The sequence below is a fragment of the Varroa destructor genome, unplaced genomic scaffold, assembly GCF_002443255.2.
Source record: "Varroa destructor unplaced genomic scaffold, Vdes_3.0 BEIS01000002.1, whole genome shotgun sequence".
Lineage (NCBI taxonomy): Eukaryota > Metazoa > Arthropoda > Arachnida > Mesostigmata > Varroidae > Varroa > Varroa destructor.
In genome coordinates this window covers 43,016,112-43,040,850 of record NW_019211455.1, presented here as the reverse complement: position 1 = coordinate 43,040,850, position 24,739 = coordinate 43,016,112, and the positions used below count along the sequence as shown (strand labels likewise).

At 44.9% G+C, this 24,739-nt stretch overlaps 1 protein-coding gene across 4 annotated transcripts in view; it reads left to right on the top strand.

Moving 5' to 3' along the window:
* Window positions 1-22,746, top strand: part of LOC111245274 (uncharacterized) — a 344,964-nt gene extending 322,218 nt beyond the window's left edge. For all 4 annotated transcript variants that reach the window (XM_086979177.1, XM_086979174.1, XM_086979175.1 and 1 more), the window contains 4 exons: window positions 5,613-5,923; window positions 6,176-6,388; window positions 15,233-15,472; window positions 15,894-22,746. In XM_086979177.1, the coding sequence (XP_086835303.1) occupies window positions 5,613-5,923; window positions 6,176-6,388; window positions 15,233-15,472; window positions 15,894-16,798 (1,669 nt within the window). In that variant the 3' untranslated portion in view covers window positions 16,799-22,746. The remainder of the gene's footprint in view (window positions 1-5,612; window positions 5,924-6,175; window positions 6,389-15,232; window positions 15,473-15,893) is intronic.
* The last annotated feature ends 1,993 nt before the right edge of the window (window positions 22,747-24,739 follow it).

The following is a 24,739-nucleotide window of genomic DNA, read 5'->3' as shown; positions in this document are numbered from 1 at the left end:
CATACCATTTCCATTTATTCATGTCCTATGTCCGTCTGTTTTACTACACGATTATTCGCGGGAAAGGTTGGCTCTCCACAAAAGAACCTACGCAGGTCTGCGCAACCGTCGCCTGATGATCTATCATCGAGCGTTTGTCGAAGTCATGCAAGAACGGCCAACGGTGAGATTTATGGTTCACAAACTGCTGTCCTGCCTATAGCTTCTGATCGTCTTAAGAGTCTTCTTGTGCAACCACGAGCAGTGGGCGCGACTGCTCACTTTTGCCCAAAGGCCACAGCCTAGCATGTCTCCAACTCTGCCTCGCATTGTCTTCTAAGTGCCAGTTTTTCGGGTGGGTGTCGCAAAAACCCATACGTACTCGGAGCAACGGCGAATCGCGGGGGAGTGAAGAAGCGGTGAAACTCGGAGAGAGGATCCTGCTGCCCCCGAATCCTGTCCGATAGCCATGATTTATGGCGTCTGTACCACCTAGGAGAGAAAGATATCCACCGGCCAATCCAGCTAGATTCTCAGCCCAAACTGGCTAAGGATCAGTGAAGGACTACGCACGCTTGAGCGATATGCGCACAGGAGGGCTTTCTGGGACAGCTATCTTGACTAACTGCTAGAATTGTCTAAGCGAAGTGTTTCGTTTGAAGTCGCCTACCACACTGAAGGCTGACTGCTGACCCATAACGGGCAATCTTAAAGGCAAATGAATGCGTTGGCAATCCAATCCAGCAAATCTCGCCATATACGTACATAACCTGGGTACTTCGAATTCGAAATGGTTGAAAGCTGTTTGAACGGACTTTAAATTACTCCGTTTTGGTTTTGAATTAAATTCACGCTTTCACGACAGAGAATAGTGCAAAACCGTTACGCTACATGAAAAGGAGGTGGTTATAATATCGTAGTTAAACGAGACATTAAATGGGTTATTTGTTGCGCCGTACCATTTGGCTTGTCTACTGCGCCATTGTAAGGGCCATGTTCGCTTTCGACGAACCACTGGACACACACAGGTAATACGCTTCGTCTAAAAACCACCCGTACTTGCGGAGTACGAATCAGAACGATGGATCTACAATATTAGTCAATTTAGAAACTCCTTGAAGGTGACTTAGTAGTTTTAACTTTCCGTAAAAGTTACTGTGATCCATCAAACCTTACGTACAAATCCAATACTAGCAGATCTAAAATGACGCTTCGATTTTAGGTAACTTTTTCAAACTGTCAAGATTATTTCTTACTTCATACATATATGTATATCGCAAATATTTATGGCTTTGATTACCAAATTATGGATCGGTATCTTCGCAGATATCAGTTCTAAGGCGAAAAGCGTCATGTCTTAAAGTGAGCAAATCAGTACGAACCTGCGAACCCTTTCGTCGCTGCCCTTTTTGATACTTCTTTCGGCCCCGACTTTGCTCCCTTCTCCACTTTCCAACGTCCCCCTGAGACGATGGCTGCTACCAAATTTTGCCTAGCAGAAATATCTATAATTACATAGAACCGACGTAGTCGGCTGAGTATCCTTCGTATTGTTGATATCGTTATGATAGGAACTCGTACGGGCCGCTATTTTACTGCAACCAGATTTCTTGTCCGCATGTTTGTGTTCCATTGAAAACGCGGCTGGGTACATTGGCGCGTGGTTACCGACGGAAGCACTTCGGAACGTCGAGAGAGATCTCGGCAAAGCGGTGCGTAGTTTCAAATAGGCGAAGTTAATCCAAACATTTCAAAAGCCACACGAGCCCCTTGGTGGGGACCCGTCGCGCGCCTCCACGTTGGAGCAACCCTGAAGCGTGCGAAGCCAGACAATCCAATTATTACTACAATTGGTAGATAGGAAGACGGTAAAGCGGTAGACTCGAGAGCACGGGGGCTATCTAGATAACAGAAACGGACAAATAGAGACGAAAACAGCAAAAAGCTTGCTTGGCTTTACTGTCCTCGCTTAGGTCTAAAATCGTGCTGTGGGTAACTGTGTACTAATATTGGTACCCCCTAGCACTACCAACTGATTTCAAGCACAATCAAACGTGAAGCTTCAACTTGACGTTGGCTTCACGTAGAAGCGTGGGTACCCTTTGCCTCGGACTGAAGCAAAGCACCTTTGCGGCATAACATCCCACAGTGCCATCTAGAGGAGGCGCAAACCCCCAAAAGTCTATTGACTAAAACGATTGAAGAAGCTAGCCCGAGCGAGCTCAAATGAAAGCACGTCGTTTCATGGTATCGGCTGCAGTAGAAAATGAGTAATATAGGCCATGACGCAGTGATCGAAAAAAAGAAAAAAGACTTTGTTATTTCTGTTTACCTTGACCGCAGACGGCACTGTATTTTAGTTGGCGTTCGACCGCTTGCTGAGTACTTACCTACTGATCTCTCTATCTAGATGAGTTTCTGTAACCTACCTTTGTGCGCAGGTATGATGTGCTCGAATTGTGGCCTTATTGTAGGCCGGTTGTTGTTCGTTGTCAATTTTTTTTGATTTTGCTAAAGCCTTCGATCAGTGCCTGCCGCGAATGTAGACCGAACATCGATTTGTTACCGATCTAGTTAGCCAATTGTAAAGTACGAATTACTTATGAAAAGGTCGATATACTGTATTGTGGTTAACATTGTATTGTAAGAAACTACTCCCATTAGGCCGTATTCATTAATATTGATGTTTGCATGACTCACTAGCTAGGATTTCGTGCTGTGCCATTTACCCTAATTAGTTTTATTATACTACTATATTATACAATATTATACTATACGGTTATATTGGGCGCACGATTTTAATAATAATAAAGTGGTAAGTGGCTAGAACTGTTAGTTGGTAAGTACTTTTTATACATTTTGGCAAACTTCATTGTAGGCGCAAATTCCGCCACACAAACCGCAAGGGCAAACCGATAAAGACCCTGCGTTACCTCACTTTCTCTTGTATTTTTGTTGATGGTTCGAACTCGAAGAAATGCCCTTTCGCTAAAAATGTCCAGTTGTTTTATTCTCGTCAAGCGCCTATCGTAATCGTAGACGACTAAAAAATCGTAAACACATACGACCGGATTTGAGTCGTAGTGGCGATGGCAGGGTAAGCTTCTACCCATCAAAGCGTGGCACTTGCTATTATTGCGACAGCATCGTGAAGCCGCAAGTATAATGGCCGACTTTTTTTTTTGGTGTTTTCAACCCTGAGCCCTAGGCGCGACCACTGTTGGAGGAGATTGTCGCGCATCTTTCGAATGGATCTCGTATGGTGTCGTGCACTCAGCAACTGCAGTAGCAGCTGCGTGCATACCAATTTGAAAGATAAAAGTCTTCGACTACCCGAGTGCCAGCCTATCCATACTGGCTGTTGAAATTCTGCATCGTAACTGAATTTGCCTCGTTCTCCCGGGTTTGTTTGCCAACTGAGCAAGAAATGGTGGTTGGTCCACTAGCGCAAACTTGCCGAGAAAGCGTAGTGGGGAACTAGCAACGGAAGGGAGTAAAATGGGACAAGTGGGAACTGCGCGTCCCCACACCGCGTTGACCATGGTCCGTTGTCGGTCCCTACCAATGAAAGATTAAGGATAAAGGGGGGGAAACAGAAATTTGGCCTAGCCAAATAGAGAATGAAAATCGAGAGTGAGCAGTAACGATAGGTAACGAGAAAGAATGAAAAACAGAAGGAATGAAAGAAAAAAGAAGAAAAAAAATACCGAGAGATGAATATAGATGTAGCATTGGTTTGACGGCTGGTCACCGGAACGCGAACTAATGCAGACGGAGTAAGCAGCTCGTTTGTTGAGCCAGTGGCACAGCTTCAGGGGTGGTCTGCTCTATCTGGGCTAAGAGTAACGTATGAGAAGAATGAGCGTATTGGGATTTTTGAGGCGGAAGGCAGGAAGTTAGCAGCTCATGGCACAGGCAAACTGAAGTCAAGCTCAACCTTTATGCTTGTGGCAGCCGCGCAAACACCTCTTCGTAAACACCACGTGTTACATCCCACCACGGTCGGCGGGGACCAGAGGCTGGCGACATCTTCTTGAGCTTAACACCTATGTAGCTATGATGTGGAACTAGAGTGGAAGCCCTCAATGCTCAGGGGCCACTAAGGACTTACGTTGACTATGATGTGAACGAAGTGGCATAGTGCCTCAGCACTAGCATTATAGTAGGGGGCAGGCTATTGGTCAGCCGGTACATATACAGACTGGAAGGTGGTGGTGGGTCAGATGCGTTTGTGTCGGACCGAGAAGAAGAAATATCTAAAATTGGTTTGAAGCGTCAAGAGAGCTGATGCCAGTTAGATGAAAAAAGAGGACAGAGAAATGGCGAAAAAAAAGCGCAGGGAAAGAAGCTAGCATATGATAGTAGTGCATCTGAAGAAACCCATATTGGTTGTCCCTCCACACAAACCTCACTCAGCTGTGTCCGCTTTGATGTGGACTCTGCAGCCGAGACCACCATAAGGATCTCGGGCGCTGCACACCTATGTACTTGCCATCTTTGCTTTTCGAACACTGAAAAAAGCGTGACACAAGCCCATAGATACATACGCGAATGTAAATTTACCGGTGTGCAATTCATTGTTCTGGATATATAAAATATGAAAATGTAAAGAAGCGTACAATTTCTAGTCTAAATAGGACCTTTTACATAGACAAAGCTAAGAGATTTGCCTGTACAAGTCAATGTCTTGAGTGTTTAGAAATGCATCAGGCTTTGCGAGACCCCGGCAACGCTGACACTCAGACGTCACTGGTTTCCAGATGTTTCATTGCTCCACTAGTTTAAATATGACTATGCCCTTCGCTGCTGGCGGGTAGGGGCATCAAACCATGGGCGCTGGACTCTGTTCCTACCGCCTTGCCGCGTCGCATCAGTGATATGAGCTTCTTTGCCTAGCCGTAGACATCTTAGCTAGACCGAAGGGGCTGCATGAACGGTTGGGCGAAGCAGTTGCAGCAAATGGGTCCTCAGGGAAACGAATATGCATCATGAAGACGGATGCCCTTAGTCGTCGCCTCGTGCAATGCTAGTCTAGACTTAGCCTTCTTCAGACAGACATACATACACACATATCCATATCCATACACAAACACACTTCGTGTGCGAAGAGGTGCAGATGGCGATGCCCCGTACCTGCCCGATGCCTCTGTTGCTATCGCGGAAGACGTCCAAGGTTCACGCATCTTTACCGCTGTGCGCAACTGAAACAGGGAAACTGGCGGCTGCCCATCGGGGTGTGTAACTGTGGCTGCATGGGGCCCCCGGGAACAAAAGATGCATCTTTTACCTGCATCCCTTAACGCCTCGGGCTAGGTTGCTGCGGCTTCTTTCAGCTACTTGCTATTCAACCATGTAGCACTGTATGCGACTGTGGAGCGCGGCTACTCCAGACAGGAATAGGTTGGCGGATACGAACTCTAGACGGTTGAAACAACTCTCCCAACTGTATGAGCCCTGTTGCACGGCTTCAACCGTTAAGACAACCTCGTTAAAATTATGCACGATAGCAGATCCTTTAGCTGGCAAAAATGGCCGTTCTACCAAAAAACACTTCCGAGTAATCAGCAGTATCTACACATGCTTCGAGAATAGATCGAGTGAGTAATTCGAGTTCCTTGGCGATCTGTTTCCAGGACAATTCCATCACCTCCAATGTTGTTGTCTGCCAATCCAACCCCTTCACCGTCATCGATGCCCTCTCCGATGCCCTCACGGATGTCTTCGCCCGTTGTGAGCACTTCAGGAGGTCCGGGAAGCGGCCTAGGTTCAGGCAGTGGCGCAGGAGGACAACTTGGTAACATCGGCCATCAGAGCGGATCGAACCCGCCTACAGCGCCAAGCACTCCTACACCACAGGACCAGCTGCTCAGCGCGCCGTCGATCCTACAACTCATGAAGAATATGCACGTCGAGAGTCAAACGAGTCTCGCCGTTCAAATCAAAGGTGATAATGTAATTGATAATATGTATAAATAACTTCGTTGCTTAAAATGCGTCATCGCTTAAAATGAACTTAACCGGAAAACAGCATTAACGTACGCTTTGGACGTACAGATGCATTTTTATTTAGATAGGTCCCAATTCGCCAGGTGAGCCCGCATTGATTTTACTTCATTCACTAATCTAACTAAGGAAAACACTGTGTAATGTGTAAGTGCTAATAAGTACCAAAGTTACGAAATTATTTCTGTTTCAGGTGTGATGCCGGACGGCAGTGCGATGAAGCAGTTCGTTCTGTTTCGATGCGGTATCTGTAATCGAACCAAGGCGTCCCTCGAACGCCTGCTTGGCCACATAATCTGGTTCCATTTTGCCGACAACCGGAAGCGGCATTGTAACAAATGCGGGGCGCTATTTCGTTTGAAGGATCAGCTTGACAACCATCTGAAGCTCCATCAGCTTGCTAAGGGTAAATAAGATCTTTTTGCGATCAATTCCGAGTTAGTACGAACAGATCTGTGAAGGAAGAAGTAAACCCATACAAAGAGATAGATTAAAGTGCTATAAAGGTCGAAAATACATTGAGCATCCTTTTTCGTTTGAATTTGTTTGACTCTGTATGAGCAACAAATACAAAGAAAAGATCAACTCTTTTATTGCACGAACGCGCTACGTGCTGTCGCTCGTCATTAGGACTTCTGCTCAAACATTTCCATTTCTTGCATATAGTGTCCGTCTATGGAAGCACTTATCACTATGGTCTTTTTAACTACTCACTGTACCTATAACTAGACGGTAAAGGTGAGAACGCATTACTATGTACACCGGTCGTCGAGTCCTTCGTGGCCACGAACAACTGGGCCAATGGGGCAACGATTGCAAAATATGGTCGGTCCCTATGTCAGTCTTCCCCATTCTGATTGTTTAGTTTTTTCTGAGCTATCTACATCCTCCAGTCTGTATTGTCTACTACAATATAATCGTCTGTACAGATGATGGTTTATCTCATCCGCCTCATGCAGCACGCCGCCAGTACGCGCTAATCTCAAGCTCGACTAGCTATTACTAAATAGTACTATTTGGCCAAACTGTTGTAGCTGGCCATTAGACTTACAGCCGTGGCCAGAACGATCACTCCAGAGTACTCTACGACTAAGCATCAACTACCGCCATCTCTCTTTTGTGCCTCTCACATCTTTTCGAATTTAGGCTTAAATTTCCCTTTCATTTCGCTTCGGGCGGCATCGCAGCTACTCTGGGCCACGCGCATCCCATATCCAGGACTTCAGCTCACTCTTACATCCAACAGTACATAGGCAGGAGTGGCTCTTGCGAGTCGAAGAGGTCCCCACCCTGTCCGCATCCTCCGTTCATGCTTCTGGCGTCTCTTCCTCTCTTTCACTGTCGAAATTTCTACTATTACTATTACTTTTACCACTGGACTTATTCGTTGTCCGTTCGTCCCCACGCGCTGTTGCCAGCAGCCTCGAGCCTGACAAGCCCCAGCTTCGCTGTAGCCTGATTTGACCGGCCCCCGGGGGTAGCTGTAGAGAACAGGGGATAGCGCCGCCAGTGCAAGGGATATGCCGTTTGCTGCTGCACCATGCACACACTCAGTGACTCTCACATTGAGCCTGCAGCACCATTACCCCTGGCGCTGCTACCGCCACCATTCCTGCATAACTGGCCTCATGACTCACTATGGTTAGTGGTGGTTGGGTCTGGTTAGCCTCGGTCATTTTCGTTCTCTGAACTCCCCTTGGTCGTTTCTTTGTGTCAGCCATGCCTGTGCAGTCAGTTTCCGTAGACAATGCACGGTAAACGCGCATACACACAGAGTGGCCATATATGATGACGCGCGAGCTCCGCAGGCAGCTAGCAGGGAGCTGTCTTGTGGATCACCTCATGTTTCACCCGTGGTAATAGAACGAGCGCTGTAGAACCCTTGGTTATGTTAGTTTTGGCCAGCATTCTAGTCTAGTCCAACTTTTATGCTACTTCACCGCCACTAACTACTGCTCCTACTAGAATTAGTGAGTTTAAACGGGCGGGAAGTCCCGGAGCTAACGGCAGCGGCGGCTGGTGCAGCAGTAGAAGCGAGCTTTAAACCGCCCAGCTACCGATGCTGTCTGTCCGACAAGAGGGAAGTCCTCTTTTTCTCCTCTACTTTCGATCTAGCCACTCTCCGTCTTTATCCCGACCCCCCCCCCTCCCCCCACGCTTACCCGTCTTTCGTTTTGGCTGAACATTGTATATAGCATTGTATATAGAACTGAGCATACTTCTCGTGTTGGAGCCATTCACTGGCTCTCCGGTGTCGCCGCATATGGGACGACCACCCTTGTTAGTCTACGAACAGGCGCAGATTCTGTTGAGAGTTAAGGGCTGGGGGCCGAGGACGAAAAGATGAGGAAGCTGGAGCACTGCCGCTACCGAACCCCCGCCGGTATTGGCTAGACCGAACGTGGGAGATTCAAAGAAAAATCTCCTCTATATTTTGAAGAAAAGGAAAGGGAGTTGGGGCTTGGAATCGGGAACAGGATAGGGGGTGAATCTGGGGTAGTTCTCCAGAGCAGTCCGTCTCAAGCAGCAGCAGGCAAGACAGTGACTCGGTGGTCAGGCAGGCATAGAGCAAAAGAGAAACAGGGCGCAGCGTTCGGACGCTGAAGCTTCTCGTTACTGCTACTGTCGTTGTTCTGTTGGCCGCATGGGGATGGTTAGATTCAGAATGAATAAACGCCGTCTCGACGAGACTAGGATTTACTTGGAGAAGTGAGTGGAGAAGAGCCCTTGCTTAGGCGTCTGCGATCTGGGTACCGCGCAGCAGTGGCAACAAAGGCAGCTGGAGGCGCAATAGTCGCAGTAGTCAAGCGGTAGAATCGTTTCTACAGCAGAAGACCAACAGGCAGACAGAAGAAAAGCGAGGTCCACCACGAGCGAGGTCGCCTCGTGAGCTTGGATCTAGTAGCTGCACCAGCAATAGTTCTACAAAGGCAACCGCATTACTATATAGTCGACGTAGTAGTAGGAGTGTTAGTGACGGTAGTGGTATGGTCATGGATTTTGGGGTTATTGCGAATTCCGCACGCAGCTCGTGCCGACGGACGAGGCTACCGTACTACGGTACTATACGGTGACTAGCAGGCATCGATAGTGACTCAGTCGAGACTCTGGCCTGAACGCTGGTGACCCAGTAGATTTCGCCAGAGACTTCAAAGCATAGACATCTCTCGCTTTTTTTTTCTTGCTTTTGTCACCATAGTGCTGCTGCTCCGGCGGAACTTGATCGGAGGCGTAAGCATCTAACGCTATATGGTATAAGGGGCTGACCGAGATAATTTCGTTCCCGTAGCTTTTCGAGGACAACGAACCGTCTGACCAGTACCGCGCAGTGTGGTCTGCGCCGTGGAAATATATGGCGTTTTTCAAAACATTTTTGCCTTGACGACCGGGAAGGTGAAGAGGAAGGAGCTCAGTCAGGCGCTCAACCAGCCATAGTCAACCGGTACTATCCAGTAAGAAGAAACTTTATGCATTCCGCGCACCTCGCAACGACCTGCAAAATGGCTGCCACGAAGGCCTTGAAGCGTATCGATTTTGATGAGGGGAGAGAACAAAAGCAAAAATGGTTGAAGACGTATGTGAAGGACGACGCTGGGTTAAAACAAAAAATGGTCTACGAGGTCCAGTTCAACTGATGCAAGGTCCGTAGATTTTCCGACTGGTTCATCAATGGGAAACAGGTCGATACCGACGATGACTGATGCCTACCATCTCCTTAAACAGTGACGCAGGCCCTGGGGCGCGCTGTCACCTCGCGGAGGCAGTATTGGCAGCAGAGTCATTTGCTTGCACGCCATTGAAGTATGGTGCCATCGTGAAAATGAAATTCGAATTTGAGATACGAGCCATACGAAAACGGCTGTGGCTGTGCGAGAACCCCGGAGCCATCACGGGACACAGGCGAAATGCAGCCACTAGTAACTACGGGCGCTTGGGCAGGAGCAACGGTAGTAAAATAGGAAACTACGAGCCCACGGTCTGGCATTATGAGCCACCATATCGGGAAAAGTCTGAACGATGAAGTGATGAAAACCAAGCATCCTCGACTAGAGCCGTCAAGATGGCTCGCATATATCACGCATAGCGGGTGAATGAAATACAATTCAAGGGATGAATGTGCAGACGTTCGCTTCCTCGTTCTTACGGTGTCTGATCTGGCATATCGACTACGGCAGCCTACCTTTGCGACGGCTTACCAGGCCATGGTTTAGATTAACGGCGAAGGATGATCTGTCTCGTGAAACAAACGATGCATTACATGGTTTAGCATACCACGTCCGTGCACACGCTGCTAATTCTCATACAGAGAGATTGACGTCTATTAAAATACACATAGCTAGGTGGTCAGTACGCTCAACCTGTACACTTTGCTCTTGACATATAAATATCGATTACACACTAAATAACCAATATAAAATATACGCCAATTGATTGCGTCGTGAAGCATTCTCACTACTATAGCTGGCGTTTATTTTCTCCTTTAACAACCCTCCACTAATAACGAAAACTACAATCGTATAGCATCCCGTTCTTTCTGTATCTGCTTGTGTTGGCTTCGCGATAATTTCTCTTCATTATTACCGATTCTTCATCATCATCATCGTCGCGTATTTTCGTCTTTGTTACCGTTCACGTTGTCGCTACTACTTCAATTAGTATACCCCCCGCTGCTGATTTTCCCGTTGGTATATCTAAAGCTCGCTTACTTCTCCATGAAATTAGTCCAGTTTTATTTTGTTTATATGTCTTAGTAGCTCGGGTAATGGCGCTCGTTACGAGAGGACTTAAAATTCTGAAATTTCTTCTATGAGCTGGTTTTAGCGGACATAAGAGGCCAGAAGACGAAAGGGGGGTAAGGGGCCAAATTGGACGAATCTGGCGTTCGCCAGGATTTCGTCTCAGATGCTAGCATTAACACTGTCCGTAATCAGTAGCACCCACGCTTGCCTGGCATCGCAACTATTAATGCCTGTGGCGACGGTTTTATTCAGCTTGTCATCTATAGAGGAGATTTGGCGGCACCCCACGAACGCTGATGGTCAGCTGACTGTTTGACAGCTTTTCGAACATTGCTTCGTTTCGGTTTAATTTGCACTAGTGAACAACGAAAGCGGCAAACACGAAAAGGAACTAGGACGAGAGTCTGGCTTGGTATCGTCTGCTACGCTATTTTTGGGTGACTGTCGCCCTTGTCTGCAATGACGGACAGAGCGGATAAGCAAGCAAATGCACAGGCGGCGGGCCACCCAAACAAATAAGCGAGCGAGCGAGCGCGCGAGAATAATGCGATGTTCTAACGATCGCGTCAGTGCGCGAATAGCAAGGAGTACTTCAGTACTTTTCGTGTGACTCGAGCTGGCGGCGGCGACAACTGCTAGGAGCCCCATTGCTGCTGACGCTGGCCAATGTCAGCTCGGATTGTGGGACCACCCATAACTATCTCCCCCCTTGGTGCGCCCCGTATTTCAAACCCCAGGGTCGTGCCAGGTCAGTATTCTCTTGTCTGGAGAGATGTGACGTCACTATTACATCGCATCGCATGATCACTGTAAAACAGGATTGCTATTGACGCAGCTACTGTTGTCGCTATTACTGAAGCAACATTGAGCGACGATAGAATCGAGGGAAGAAGGAAAGATAGAAGAACAGCGGGGAGAGAAGGGGAAAGCGATAGAGAGGGGAGAGCTAGGGGTTAGACAGGCTAACCGGACAACGAGTTGCTGCGACGAATCCGGACCTTTTGTTCGATATTATTCTCCGTTGCTATGCTCTTGTCATCACCGTGTTCGGTCTTTGGAATAGATCTGTACGTATTTTATATCTTAGACAAGTCCCGTTGAAGCATTTGCGAGTGGAGCCAAACGCTTTGTTGAGTGTCCGTTGTCAACGCAGGGTAGTGTGGCAATAGCGGAGATGTTGAGGTGAGAGGTGCTTTTTATGACGTATGAGTTACAACAAGATGAAATAAGGCCTTTTTAAGTAGTCGAATAATGTTAAATACAAAAACTCTGTCTGTTTTAGGTTTCAGTTGGCATCACGTTCTTTCATGATAGAAGTTTTGATAAAAAAACGTCGTTGACTCTGTATTGTTATATCCGATATTAGTTCGGGTCGCATGGGTCGCCAACTCACTGTTTTTGTCCGTCCGCCCCTTCCAACAAGGGAACAGGGGTAATGGGGTAGTGGTCACATCTCATACAGTACATGAAGATATTTTGCCAACTACTATGTAGTTGATTCAACTACTATGTAGTTGATTCAGCATCAAGTCCATATCGACTAGCCACACGGACACAGTAATGCAGACACCTGCCAGGAATAAGTGAACTCCTGGTCTAGTTGAGGCTAGATTTACGTCTTGAGAAGGCAAGTAGGCGACCTCGCGATTTTAGTAACTTCTCGCTGTTGCATTCTATCTGTGCTTTTTTCCTTCAAGTCTCGATTTTTCTGCTTTGAAGTCGTCACCAGCTGGCACGACTTCTCTTACCTGAGCGCGTGTAAGTGATTCGGAATAGGGAAGTCCATGCGTAGGTTTAGCGGGCCTTCTGGCTTCCACATTGGACAGGGCACTGTAGCCGATCCCATCTTTTATGCTCCGTGGGTTGGTAATAACGGCTCTTGCTGCTTACCCTGCTGTCGGTGTCGTATTGTTTCTTTTGATATTTTCATCGTTATTCTAGCTGTTATCGGCGGACAGCGTTTCGAAGTCTGCTCCGTCCCTGTCAAACTGAAAGGAATGGCAGGGACTTGACAATCGCCTCGTTTCGTCCACTTAGCCAAGACAGCCGTCACCCGAAAGGAGCCCAAAGGAAAAAGGTTTTCATTTGAACTGACGCCGGACAAGTGGACAATGACGTGTCTACGAGTGATGTATGGGGATAACTACGTATCTGTAACGAGCATCTCGCTTCGGGGCTGAATCTGGAAACTAGATGGCTGAATTTGAAATATCAAGGCATATATGCAAACGGTTACATACAAAAAACGACCATGGATCGAATTTGATTGAAAGTTGCAAAAACAGGTATCTACCCATCTACAACATACTAACATATCCAAACAGATCACCACCATTGGCATATTCAAATGGGGTCGTCCGGAAACCGGGCAAGCACCTCGCGTGTATAGGCCAATAGCCTTGGGTAGTATAACTGCGTTTAAATAAACATGTCGATTGCATCATTCAACCTTCTGCTTCCACAAATCATTATCAGTTAACTCTTTCATCTTCGAATTATCACTATTAAATATGTAAAAATAAGAAATCACTATTAAATAATTGCGTGTTTGAGTTATCCGTGACTTCACCCCATATTGAAATGCGCTCCGTTAGTCATCGTATCACCACTTCGTGTCTTCTATAGACATGTTAAATCTTACGACGGGACGAGACGATAGGTTCTTTGCTTCCGTTGATGAACAAACCGAATAACTGGCTAGCGGACTATTTCAGTTTCAATTATTTATTCTTTCTTCAAAAGAAACAAGGGCATACTTGCGTATCTTTAATCGGAGAGTCCGGTTTTCGAATTGAAGGATTGTGAGGGATAGGTGAAGAAACACTAGAAGACAGTGGAGCCGTCTAAGCTTCGCCTCCTATTGATGAAGCGGGCGGTGAGGTTCAGGACGCTGTTGGGGTAGTCAGCAGTACGACGACGGTGAATGCATCGTGCAAAACAAATAAGCCTATCTCCATGTCGGTCATCCTCTCTTTCTCGTCACTTCAGCGATGTTGCAAATCGGTGCCCCTGGAGACGAGCTACTACAAAGATTTGATTCGAACTATGGAGAAACAACTTGCGAGTGGCGAGGTGAAGTGCTTTGTCCTAGTTCATCCATAGGCTGCTGTGTCGTTAGGTGACCGGCCAATTCTTAAATGTCGTCCTCTTTTCCTTTCTCCCAGCACTTGTTGCCCAGTGCAGTCAAACATAAGTTCGCTGGGCATGCGGCGGTTCACGTATTCTCGCCAATACAGTGTCCAGTCTCTTCGAGTCCGGTCGAGTTGTCCGTTTCGATCACCACTGCGTAAAGGAATTGTGTCGCGCCGTGGGGCAAAGATTCATCTCATTTTAAACCCCAGATATGGCCCCTCGATGCCCTCTCGAGTGTGTTGGCTGGCTCTTTTTACCTTACTTACAGTAGGACCAGTAGCATTTGCTTCAAAATAATATTATGGGACCTCTTCTCGTAGAGCTTACTGGATGCTGCTAGCGTGCCGTCTCTTTACGTATAGAAACGCCTTAAAATGCCAAGGTAACTGGCAAACACCCAGAGTCGAACGCGATTGAAAGGAGAAGCAAGCAACGTAGGAACACAATCTTCGTTTGAAAGCGTTTAGGAAACGCGGCACCGCAGAAGGAAGAGAGGGGTTTGAAATTTTCCACCACCGTTAGCCCTGGGCCGTTCCCTTATTACCATGGCCTAGTGGCCATAGTATTAGAGCCTAAACCTTGAGAGCTTCGTCCAACCGAGATCCCTAAGACTCTTCGTTTACCATGGGACAAGAAAGGGACTGAGCTGGCGCTACTAGAGGAAACAGGGCGACCAACGATCGACAATCCCGCTTGACGCGCCTCAGAGCATTTGTCATATTCAATACAGCTGAGTAGCTACTGCGTTCTACTAGGCTGAGCAAAGCATATCGAACGGATATTGGCACGCCGCATTGGGCGCAAACTGTCGGACGAGTTTTACGGTATAATGGAGGAACCAGAGGGAAAATAGTAAGGAAGCTAAGAGAAACAACGAGTGAATAAGGTCCCAACAGTAACAATAGTATTAGCGTGTTGCACTGCATACCGACGTAAGTGAAGTAGGTGTTTAGCTTAGCCGAGGATTTTGCGAAGTGTCCGAAGGCGACTGATGCTCACTGACGAATTTATAATGCAAAATACAACTAAAACTGTATTCATAACACGACGCCTTGTCCAGCCGACAAAGGCGGGAGAACTACGTGAGATAGATACATGTGGCTTTAGAACTACCATTAAAAAAAAACGGTTGCTTTAGATAGAGGTTGTAGTGATCGCAACCAGGACGAAGGCAATTGTTTTGCTCGTTAAATTTGAGATTACCATTATGTTTAACTGTTGGCCGAGAAAATTCTTTTCAATCACGTTTAATACATAGTGGAGTAAGTTTCTATAATGCAGGCGTCTCAAATAAGCAGCATAAGAGAAAGGCAAGGTCCTTTCAGAGACGTTTTCCTCGAAGAACCATATTATAACTTATCTGTTCGCTTACATTACAGAAAATGCAACGGCGCAGGAAACGGTGAAGAGTGTTGACGAGACGCGCACTGAGTCATCTGAAGACCTGGAAGATCAGGCAGCCAGACAGAGGCCGATAAAACGGGAGCCCGAAGAGAATACAACGCCAGTAACAGGACAGCAGCCAACGGGACAGCAGACCAACCTGCAAGGTCCACAAGGACCTCAGGGTCCGGGCTCACCTGTCACTCAAACCCCTACTGAAGAGAATAGAAGGAGAGGTAAGACTGAACAAGTTTGCGCTTAACAAAGTTAATGGTCGTCAGTCGACAAATCAATCTGAGACATTAATTAGTTATAGATCTGATAAGGAAGGGTGAGATGTTTTTTGGAGACGCCAACGTGTTCTAGGCTCAGAGGCAAACGCAGAGTATATATAGCTGTGAGGGTGAACGCGCTTACCACACAGTAGCAGTACTTTAAGAATTTCAAGAGTCAAAAACCGGCAGCTCTGAACTAAAGAAAAACCTACATTACGCTGGCACTATTACTATTGTAATTAGCATACATCAGTGATATCATTAACACGTACTGATCAATATGTTGAAGTTATTGCTGCGCAATCATATTTTAGTCATTTTATTTTTTATTGCCGATACCTGATTGGACTCTTTAATTTATTTTTTGCGCATATGATTACAGTATCATCTGCGACCGACGGAAGCCTGCCATTCCACTGCAACTTCTGTGACAAGTCGTTCGACAGGCTGTTTTCGCTGCAACGCCATGAGAGGATCCATACAGGAGTGAAGCCGTGTTACTGCAGGGTATGCGGACGGGGCTTCAGTGAGAGGCGCAATCTGCGACATCACATACTTCGCTTCCACGCCGCAGACGATGTACGCGATGATCTCCGCGGCTTCGACACCCCGAGGTTGGGCGCTTTGCAAACTGATGACGACGGGCTTGACGGCCTCGAGGATGATGCGGATCGTGAGGCTGACCGTGATTCGTTGGATCGTCTTGAACGCGAGGCGTCTGTTGAGCGTCTCGAGACGCTCGAACGATTGGAGCCGGGCTTTGCCTCGAGCCCCGAACAGCCGTCATCGACCGGCGGGAGCGATGACCAGCTGAAGGCGTCGCTTCGTGCCGACGTTCCTCCCGGAGCCATCGAGCTCGTGCAACGGTTTTCGCAAAGTCCGCCTAGCCCATCCGCGACGGCGGCTATCGCCAATGTAACAAGTTCCTTCATGGCGCTGATGGCGCAGAACCAGCTGCAAAATTCAGTCAACCACCAGCTTCAAAAAAACAGCCTGGCAGCCTTCGTTCCCCCCTCATCGAAAAGACGGAAAGGAATTCCGACAAAGTACACGGACGGACCTGGCGGTTTGGACGAGACCGCTCTTCAAGTTCTACCAGCGATCCAAGGCCTGCAGGCCATTCAGGCAATGCAGGCTAGTCAAGCTCTCGGGACAGCGGCGTCCGAGGGCCTGTTCGATTTCTCAGGTCAACGGGATCAAGCGCCGACTTTGAACAACAATACGGCCCCGGAACCTACCACCAAACTTGCGCTTCCGACTGACCTGAGTGTCAGTAGTGAGCACTAGCCGATAATGATGCTTAGAGAGAGAGAAAGAGAGAGAGAGAGAGAGAGAGAGAGAGAGTAAAGCGAAAGTGAGAGGGATGGAAACTAGAATACCACCATAAAAAAAAGCAAAAAAGATGACGAAGTTGATGAGACGCATGTGCCATCACTGGAAAACTGTTCCAGACGAAGACGATCATGAGAATAAGATAGAAGATAATGCTCGAACGAGGTTGAAAAGAAAATGGAGAAGCAAGTTGAGAGATAGCCCACTTTGTCCACGGTTCTCCAGCACCGCCGCCACTTATCAAATAAAACACGCATCTTACTTTTATGATATGACAACGCACGACATTGTTCAGTGAACGATTTCTATTGACAACGGAATGCTACAACACGGACAACAACTAGTAGTACTAACGAACTCAGGAAAATTTTGCGCCCGCGCCAAACTCTCAACTAATGGAGACTATATCAAAAGCCCCCGCCCGAAACACAGTAAAGGCGATCACCGGGGGTTATAATGGGGGTGGCCGGCGTGGGCGTTCGTCTTACTTCTTTGTACAGCCACATCGGACTCATGGCGTTGAGTCCTACAGTATTCACAGGAATCAAACATTCTTACACATCGCGTATCTAGGTAGGCCAGCCACGCGAGGAGAGTGCCGAAGGCTTCGATTGAACTATACCCACGAGAACGGGGCCTTTTGCACCTTCTTGCTCTCGCGGGTCCCGGGACCGCGTCCACACGTTCCAACTCATCTGCTAGCAAATACTGCTGTTTCTCCAACCACAGCGTATAGAACTGCACCCAAAGCGCGGGCAATATCAAACGGCGTTTTCGCGCAGGATGCCTTCCGGGCGCTCCGAACTGCCGCAGGGACAGAAGTTCGAAGCACGTGCGGCGGCTCGGTCCATGGGCCAAGCGGGAATACAGCTGATATACAACTCAATATGAGCTATATCCAATAATTTATCACTGATTGCCCGATCCCGAAAAAACTGTGAGGTTCCGAGGTCTGGACTGAGCTACAAAAGCGCCATGTCAAGCGCCAGACCTCACTCACTGCACTACATTAAATATGAATTAAACATACAGAATTAAATACGGAAACTGAAGTCGGAAATATTGCGTATGATAATGATAATAACAACAACAACAACAACAACAACAATAATGGAAACGTCGATAATAATACGATAATGATATTAATAATAACAATGAATAAGATAATAGATATACCTCAGCACATTTGTCGTCGTACGTAATGATGAATCAATTATAATAAGCAATACACTACGCAAAGTCAGTAGTGTGTCTCAGGTGTCTGGAGGGCCGCCAAACGGGGCTCTTGTTTGTTGCGTACATTCTGCGTGCAATGGAAAGTTAATGAGATATGTATTTGATCCGAGATATCGAAAACCGAGAGGGAGAGCGAGAGAGAGAATATACAAATAGAACTCCACCTTAGTAGACGCAGAAGGTCTACGGCTACGTGCCACGAGTGCCCGCGTCTTGTCGTCTGCTAGGTGTTTGCCTGCTGATTACGGCGCTGTTCGGCGCAAGTGGCACTTTGCTGTTGGGTTTTCGTTTTGAAAATGTTCATGCCCACTATTTACGGTTAGGTTTGTTTACCTGGTCTTTCGTTTAGTTGCCGCTGCCGAATAATAGGCTAGCCGGTAGCGGCGGTCTTGAAGATCAACATGAGGAAACGAACGTAAGATTGATCATTGATTGCCGACAGACTATTGAGAACCCGTGAGTGATCGCGGCATGTTCGCAAAAATGCACTAATATAAAGAACATAAGATAGACGAACGGCAACCGTAGAGCCCCAGAAACTGACTGTCAGCGGTGTAATAAAGACAAACAATACACAAAGACAATATATCGGCCGGGATACTTCCAAGTGGAACAAAGGGCTTCATTTGGATGTACCCCCTCATGTTGATCTACCTCGACGTTTTTTGCCGTGTTGCCCATTGTTCAATATACAAATGGATGAGCTCTAGCAAGAGGATTAAGAAAACGATATTACTATTATTACCATTGTAATGAGAGACTAACTATAGCTGGATAAGATTATGAACAATACTGATATGAGAATAATAATAATTATAAGCAAATGAAGATAATTAAGCCGATAAATTATGCGCCTAGCAGAATGAACACACATACAAGATAATAACGATAATTATTAATATGCTTATGAATATGTGGTCGGCTGCGTGTAGACGCAAATGTTTGTGCGCGTGTGTGTAGTAAAAAAATAGTAAGTGTGAATGATGAACCAATAACACAGGTTTCATAGAAAATGAAAAATGTATGACGGCAAAAACACGATGATCGTTATTAGTCTCTACGCTGACTTTCTCCTTTGACCCTGCACAACAACTATACTATGGAATTCGATCGGGTACGAGTGGGATGAAATTACACAGACAATTTTTTCAAAACCGACCTATCTCCCGGCTATGGCCGCTCCGACGCAACAGCTCAAACTCTCAATCATTTTCCGGACCTATCTCGACCATTTTACTGGCGATTTCCCGAATCAAAGCAGTTTTGATGCAGTCGAATACGCAAAAGTTTTCTAGGTGACCCCTGTCTGAGTATGTGGGGAGCCCTCACATTCTTATTTCTTCCCTTTGCTACACATTTTCTAATTATTCCCCCATAGTTTTTGTGAGGTTCGCAATACGGCTGCGTTCGAACTGGCATCATATGGAAACCCTCAGGGAATCAGGCAGGAAGTTATTATTACCTTATTACTACTGCTAGGTACGAACCATCATGTTGTGTGAACTGTGCATGAAGAAGCAGCCGTGTGCCGGCGTTACTGTGTGTATGTGTGAATGGCAGCGTTCTTCAAATGAAGAACATTTTGCAGAACTCTCGCGAGGGCTGGTACTGGCTTCGGAATCAATGACCCTATGAATGGCAATACAACCGAGTTTTAAGGGAGCGGGGGAGGGGGGAGAAAGACAAATGGTGAGAGGGATCGAAGGAAATAATTAAAAAGAGAAAGATGCTTGCCAATGATCGTACGAGGTCGGGCCACCCGCGGGGCTAGTGCCAACTGTACATAGAGAGAAAGAGAGGCCGTGACAACGTTACGACGACTACGCACTACGATGTAACCGACAACCAACTGAAAAAACTATGTGGTAACCGTAACTACGGGGAATAGAAGGAGATAGGGGTAGGACAGATCGGACAAGTCGAGCGGGTCTGGCTTCCCACCGAAACCGTTACGGTCCCCGTCACGTTGCACGTCACCATGCACCACGCAGAACACTTCAACAAATGCACCCGGTAGCGTCACGTGGAGGCCACGTTCTGATACCACGTTCTGTACTACTAACTTTGTAAAACACTGTAGTCTATCTTCGAATGTGCATATGTATGTGTGTCTATGCCGGATATTGAGCGCCTGTGACGGAGCAGATAGCAGACGACAAAAGGGGGTCAGAAGAAACGGAAGGAAGAAAGGAAATAAACATATGACAGCGGAATATACGGAAAAACATGCAAGAAAGCGAGAGAGGACAAACGCAACCGAATAACTTTCTGTCGATGCCAGTGCGCCGCCTCGAATTTCCCTTATGTAAGAAGGAGGCTCAGGACGCAAGCACATCGGCCCACAAACACTCACTACGGGTATTTACACAGTTTGATGAAGATACTAATTACGATGATGATGAAACTAATGCTAATATGAATGATAATAAATGAAGATATAACAAGAAAAATGGTAATAAAATGCTGACATACAATAAATGATTATACAATATATATAAATATATATATATATATATATATATATATATATATATATATATATATACAATAAGAACGTATAGTAAGACGATGAGATAATAATATCGAAGTTCGGAACAAGATAATAATAATAATAACAATAAAAATGCTGATTATATGATGATCAAAGATCAATCACCAATAAACGATGTCGATTAGATTAATGCCTGGACCAGTTGGCCAGGAGGAAGGCGCGCCTCGCAACTCGCGTCGCGCCGCAGCATTGCGCCCGACATGTAGCTCTGAATAAGGGGCGACATAAGTGTCTAGAAAAACTGAGAGAGGGAAAGAAAAAGCAAAATATGGATTGAAACCGAAACTGCAAGTAAGTGCGGGCGAACGAGTATACGTCTTTGGCCAGATGATACAAATGATGACCGCAATGCTGCTGCTGATGATGACGGCGATGATGATGATGATGATGATAGTAATAAGGATTTATGACGATGACCATAATAATGGATGACGCTAAGACAAAACGAGTAATGCAATATATTATACACAGAATAAGAATGAACAGAGACCACCCACAAAGGAACCATACATGAGGATGATAAAAGCGATGACGACGACGACGACGACGACGACGACGACGACGACGATGATCATAATGATGATACAGGTAAAACAATTAAAACCATGTAATAGCAAACAATTAAATAATAAAACATCAACAGCAAGAATAATAGGCAAGCAGACGAAATTAATAAACAACACACAAGCAGAGGACAGGAAAATTACACTCCGTACGAGGAACGAAGGACATCACCACCATTAATGATGATTATAAAAGCAGACGATCACCTCTTCTCAACACAAACACCAATGAGCAACGACAACGTCAATGAACATTGTCGATGTGCGTGCATTGTGTGTAGCAAACGGGATGTTGCAAATAGCGAGAGCTGCACGACACACAGTCCTCGGTGAACGAGTTGGCCTGACTGTTTTGTTTTTCATCTGGCGACTGCGGCGATTTTCACGTGGCCTTTTTTGGGTTGGGAGACGATAGCGGATGATGGAAGAAGAAAGTAACAGGAAAAAAATAGCCCGAGAAATCGCTGTGGTATACGAAAAATGGTGGTAGACCGTAAACACCAATAAAAGTTCCCCAGCTCCGCCACATTGCACCCACACAATTTACAATCACGACTATCTGGTTTGTCAAGAATAGCAGCAGAGACAACAGCGATCGAACTAGCAGCAGCAGCAGCAGCAACAGCAGTAAAGTAAAAGGGTTAGCAACATCAACAAAATCTATACAACACAAAAACAAAGGAAAAGAAAAAAAAAGCCGTAACAATATGACGACAAAAGTTAAGGATGAGACAACCGCGTTGCTACCTCAAATATGAAAAATTTTCTTATTACGAATAAGTAGACCTTGTGCTATCAAAGTGAGTTAATTAACGATCAAAATGAAAAAGGTACACGAAGACATTGACATACAAATGCATTGCTACACATCGACAAACGTTGACATCAACAAAACACCGTAAATAATGTTACAAGAAATAACTGTAATAAAAAAGCAGTGAATAAACGCGACAAACAATAAATTCGCCGTGCTCACCTTGGGGTGCGAACTGCAAGTGTGTGTAAATACAAATTTCGCATACATTATGTAAAAATTGGATAGTAAAACGAAATGTAAAATTTTCATTGAAAGAAGAAAAGGAAACAAGCAGGTACGTATTCAAGCTGCCCAACAATGCAATATTGATCATAATAGAGCTGAAAAATTGTCGCAGTTGAAAAATATTTGTTCCTCGCTCCCGTGAATTATGATTTGAAATCGTTTTTGAATTGCATTACGTGCCTGCCTACAGTCTGCTGCAATTAGTTACAATTCATGTGGAACATTCCTAAAATTCAAAATTTCAAGAATTATAATTAACTTAATAATGAACAGGTGTAAAAACACACATGTAAAAACGAAAAACAAAAATGTGAATTCGAACCTTTAAACAGTAAATAAACTTTTTGAAGGGAAATTCTGTTCAAGACGAGGGAACCGGCTGCAAAATCAAAACCTGTCTCAAGGTGGTGCCGTAAACGCACGAGGGAGGTCAGGTACGGAGCTCTGTATGAGTGATTATTATATTTATATAATATAATGTAATGCAAAGAAATAAAGTAGCAACATTAAATACACTGTGTTATCAATCATCGTAACGGTAAAAATCGCCATGTGGCACTATTTTTGGACAGTCACAAATGTGCTTTTCATAATGACCTTTTCGAATTTATACATATAAATACCCTATGTATATATATATATAGGGTGTTTAGAAAATCACGCAACTTCATTGAAATCTAACAAGGCTTTGGAATTACAAGGAAAGGCTTTACGTGGAAAGCTTTTTTTTGATTGGTCTACCTTGTGCAAATCAATCTGGATAATGTCATATATCTTAAATAGGAAAAAAAGCAAGAAACTCACACCGATTTGCTCTGAGGGGTTGTCGAGCGTTGGCAAAAAATGTTTAAATCCTGAAGCAATTTCAACTTAGAAGGCGTTTCGAAGTCAAACTTAAAAGTAATTGGAAATGTTTGTGTAAAAGTACGCATTTTACTGTTGGCCTAGTAAAGGTTGTTCAATGGAAAAATATGAGTTCCGTACATATGATATGGTATAATAGTAACATATTCACTATAATAGCATAATAGTGAATATGGCGTAACAATAATATAATAAAAAAAGGAATCGACAATGTTTTTGTAGGATGTATAGCGAAATATGGCTTACAAAGTGTGATTAAAATAGAGAATGTTAAGAATATACCGAAAAAATATAAAAATCTCATCAAAAGATTGAATGATAATTAGCTGTGTCAAACTGATACGTAGGTATTCTCAATGAGGATTTCGAATATTATCAACCTAACAAAAATGTCCCACCCTAAAGGTCACAGTTCACTTTTAGCCACTGAATGCTCTATATAATCATTTACGCTGATTTCGCTTATATAGAATATGAGAAACATTTTAAATCTCCTTTTTGTTGTCCTATTTGTTTTCTTGTGTAGTGAAGTTTCTGCATGAGAGTTTTCAGACAATCTATGTCTTTCTTTGGCCGCTTCTGAATGGCATTTTCAAGTATACTGTAATTAATATTTTCACTGAATAGGCAACAGCATAAGATTTAAATACTGGTTTTGAAGTTGTTATGCGATACCGTCAACGACCAGCTCTTCGATAAAAAAATGTTCTTAATTAACACAGCCTTAGTCGACAGATACGCCACACAAGTAAAAGTTGTTTTACATTTCTACAAGTTTTAGTTAATTCTCAAGGGTTATAGGATATTTTTGTTGTGCTTATTTCTACCAAAATAAAGGTATTGGTTAGGAGCTACGTCAGAGTATCGAGGTCGAAGTCGATACGGGTTAAATCATTAAGGCCGGTAGCTCTGTTAACTGCGAAGTGAATTCAAATAAAATTTAATTATGCTACATATACCTTATACATACAATAGAATGGGCTTTAGTAAGAGTTGTTTAAATATTTAGGTCAGATTTTTGTTGCTTTTCATTTTTTTCAGGACATTGAAACTTTTGTCTACACGATAATGATAAAGTAATTGAAGACAGTTGCTCTATCTGAAAGACCAGTCACTTTCCCACAGTATTTAGAATATAATTTAGATATTGTGTGTCCGTGATTCTAAATGGTGCCAACTCATAGGGGTCTTGCTTTTAAATACTCCGACACACATATATTATGGAACATTTATTAAAGTGACTAACATCATAGGATCTAAAAGGTGATAGAACACATGGAAAGAACTCAAGAAGAGGCTTTCCATATTTTATATAAATAGTCATTGGTTGAGAATTAATCAAATACTTGATTGCATTGATTTTTGTTAAAGTGGAAGTATTTGTACCTCGTATAGTAACACCTTAGCAGTCTAAAAAATAAATATACTCAAATAATATACGTTGCAATGCACTGCGTTTAATCAAATATGGTAGATTGCAAAGAAATTTAAACACTCTTAAATATATGAGCCGCGAAAATATGGTGGTAGTATTTTTTAATCCAAGTTCGAAGATCCGTTGAATAAACAAAATTTCAAAATAAATTTTCAAGGAGAAGAAAGTTGAAGTCTAAGAACGCGGTCAAGCATTTGACCTCATC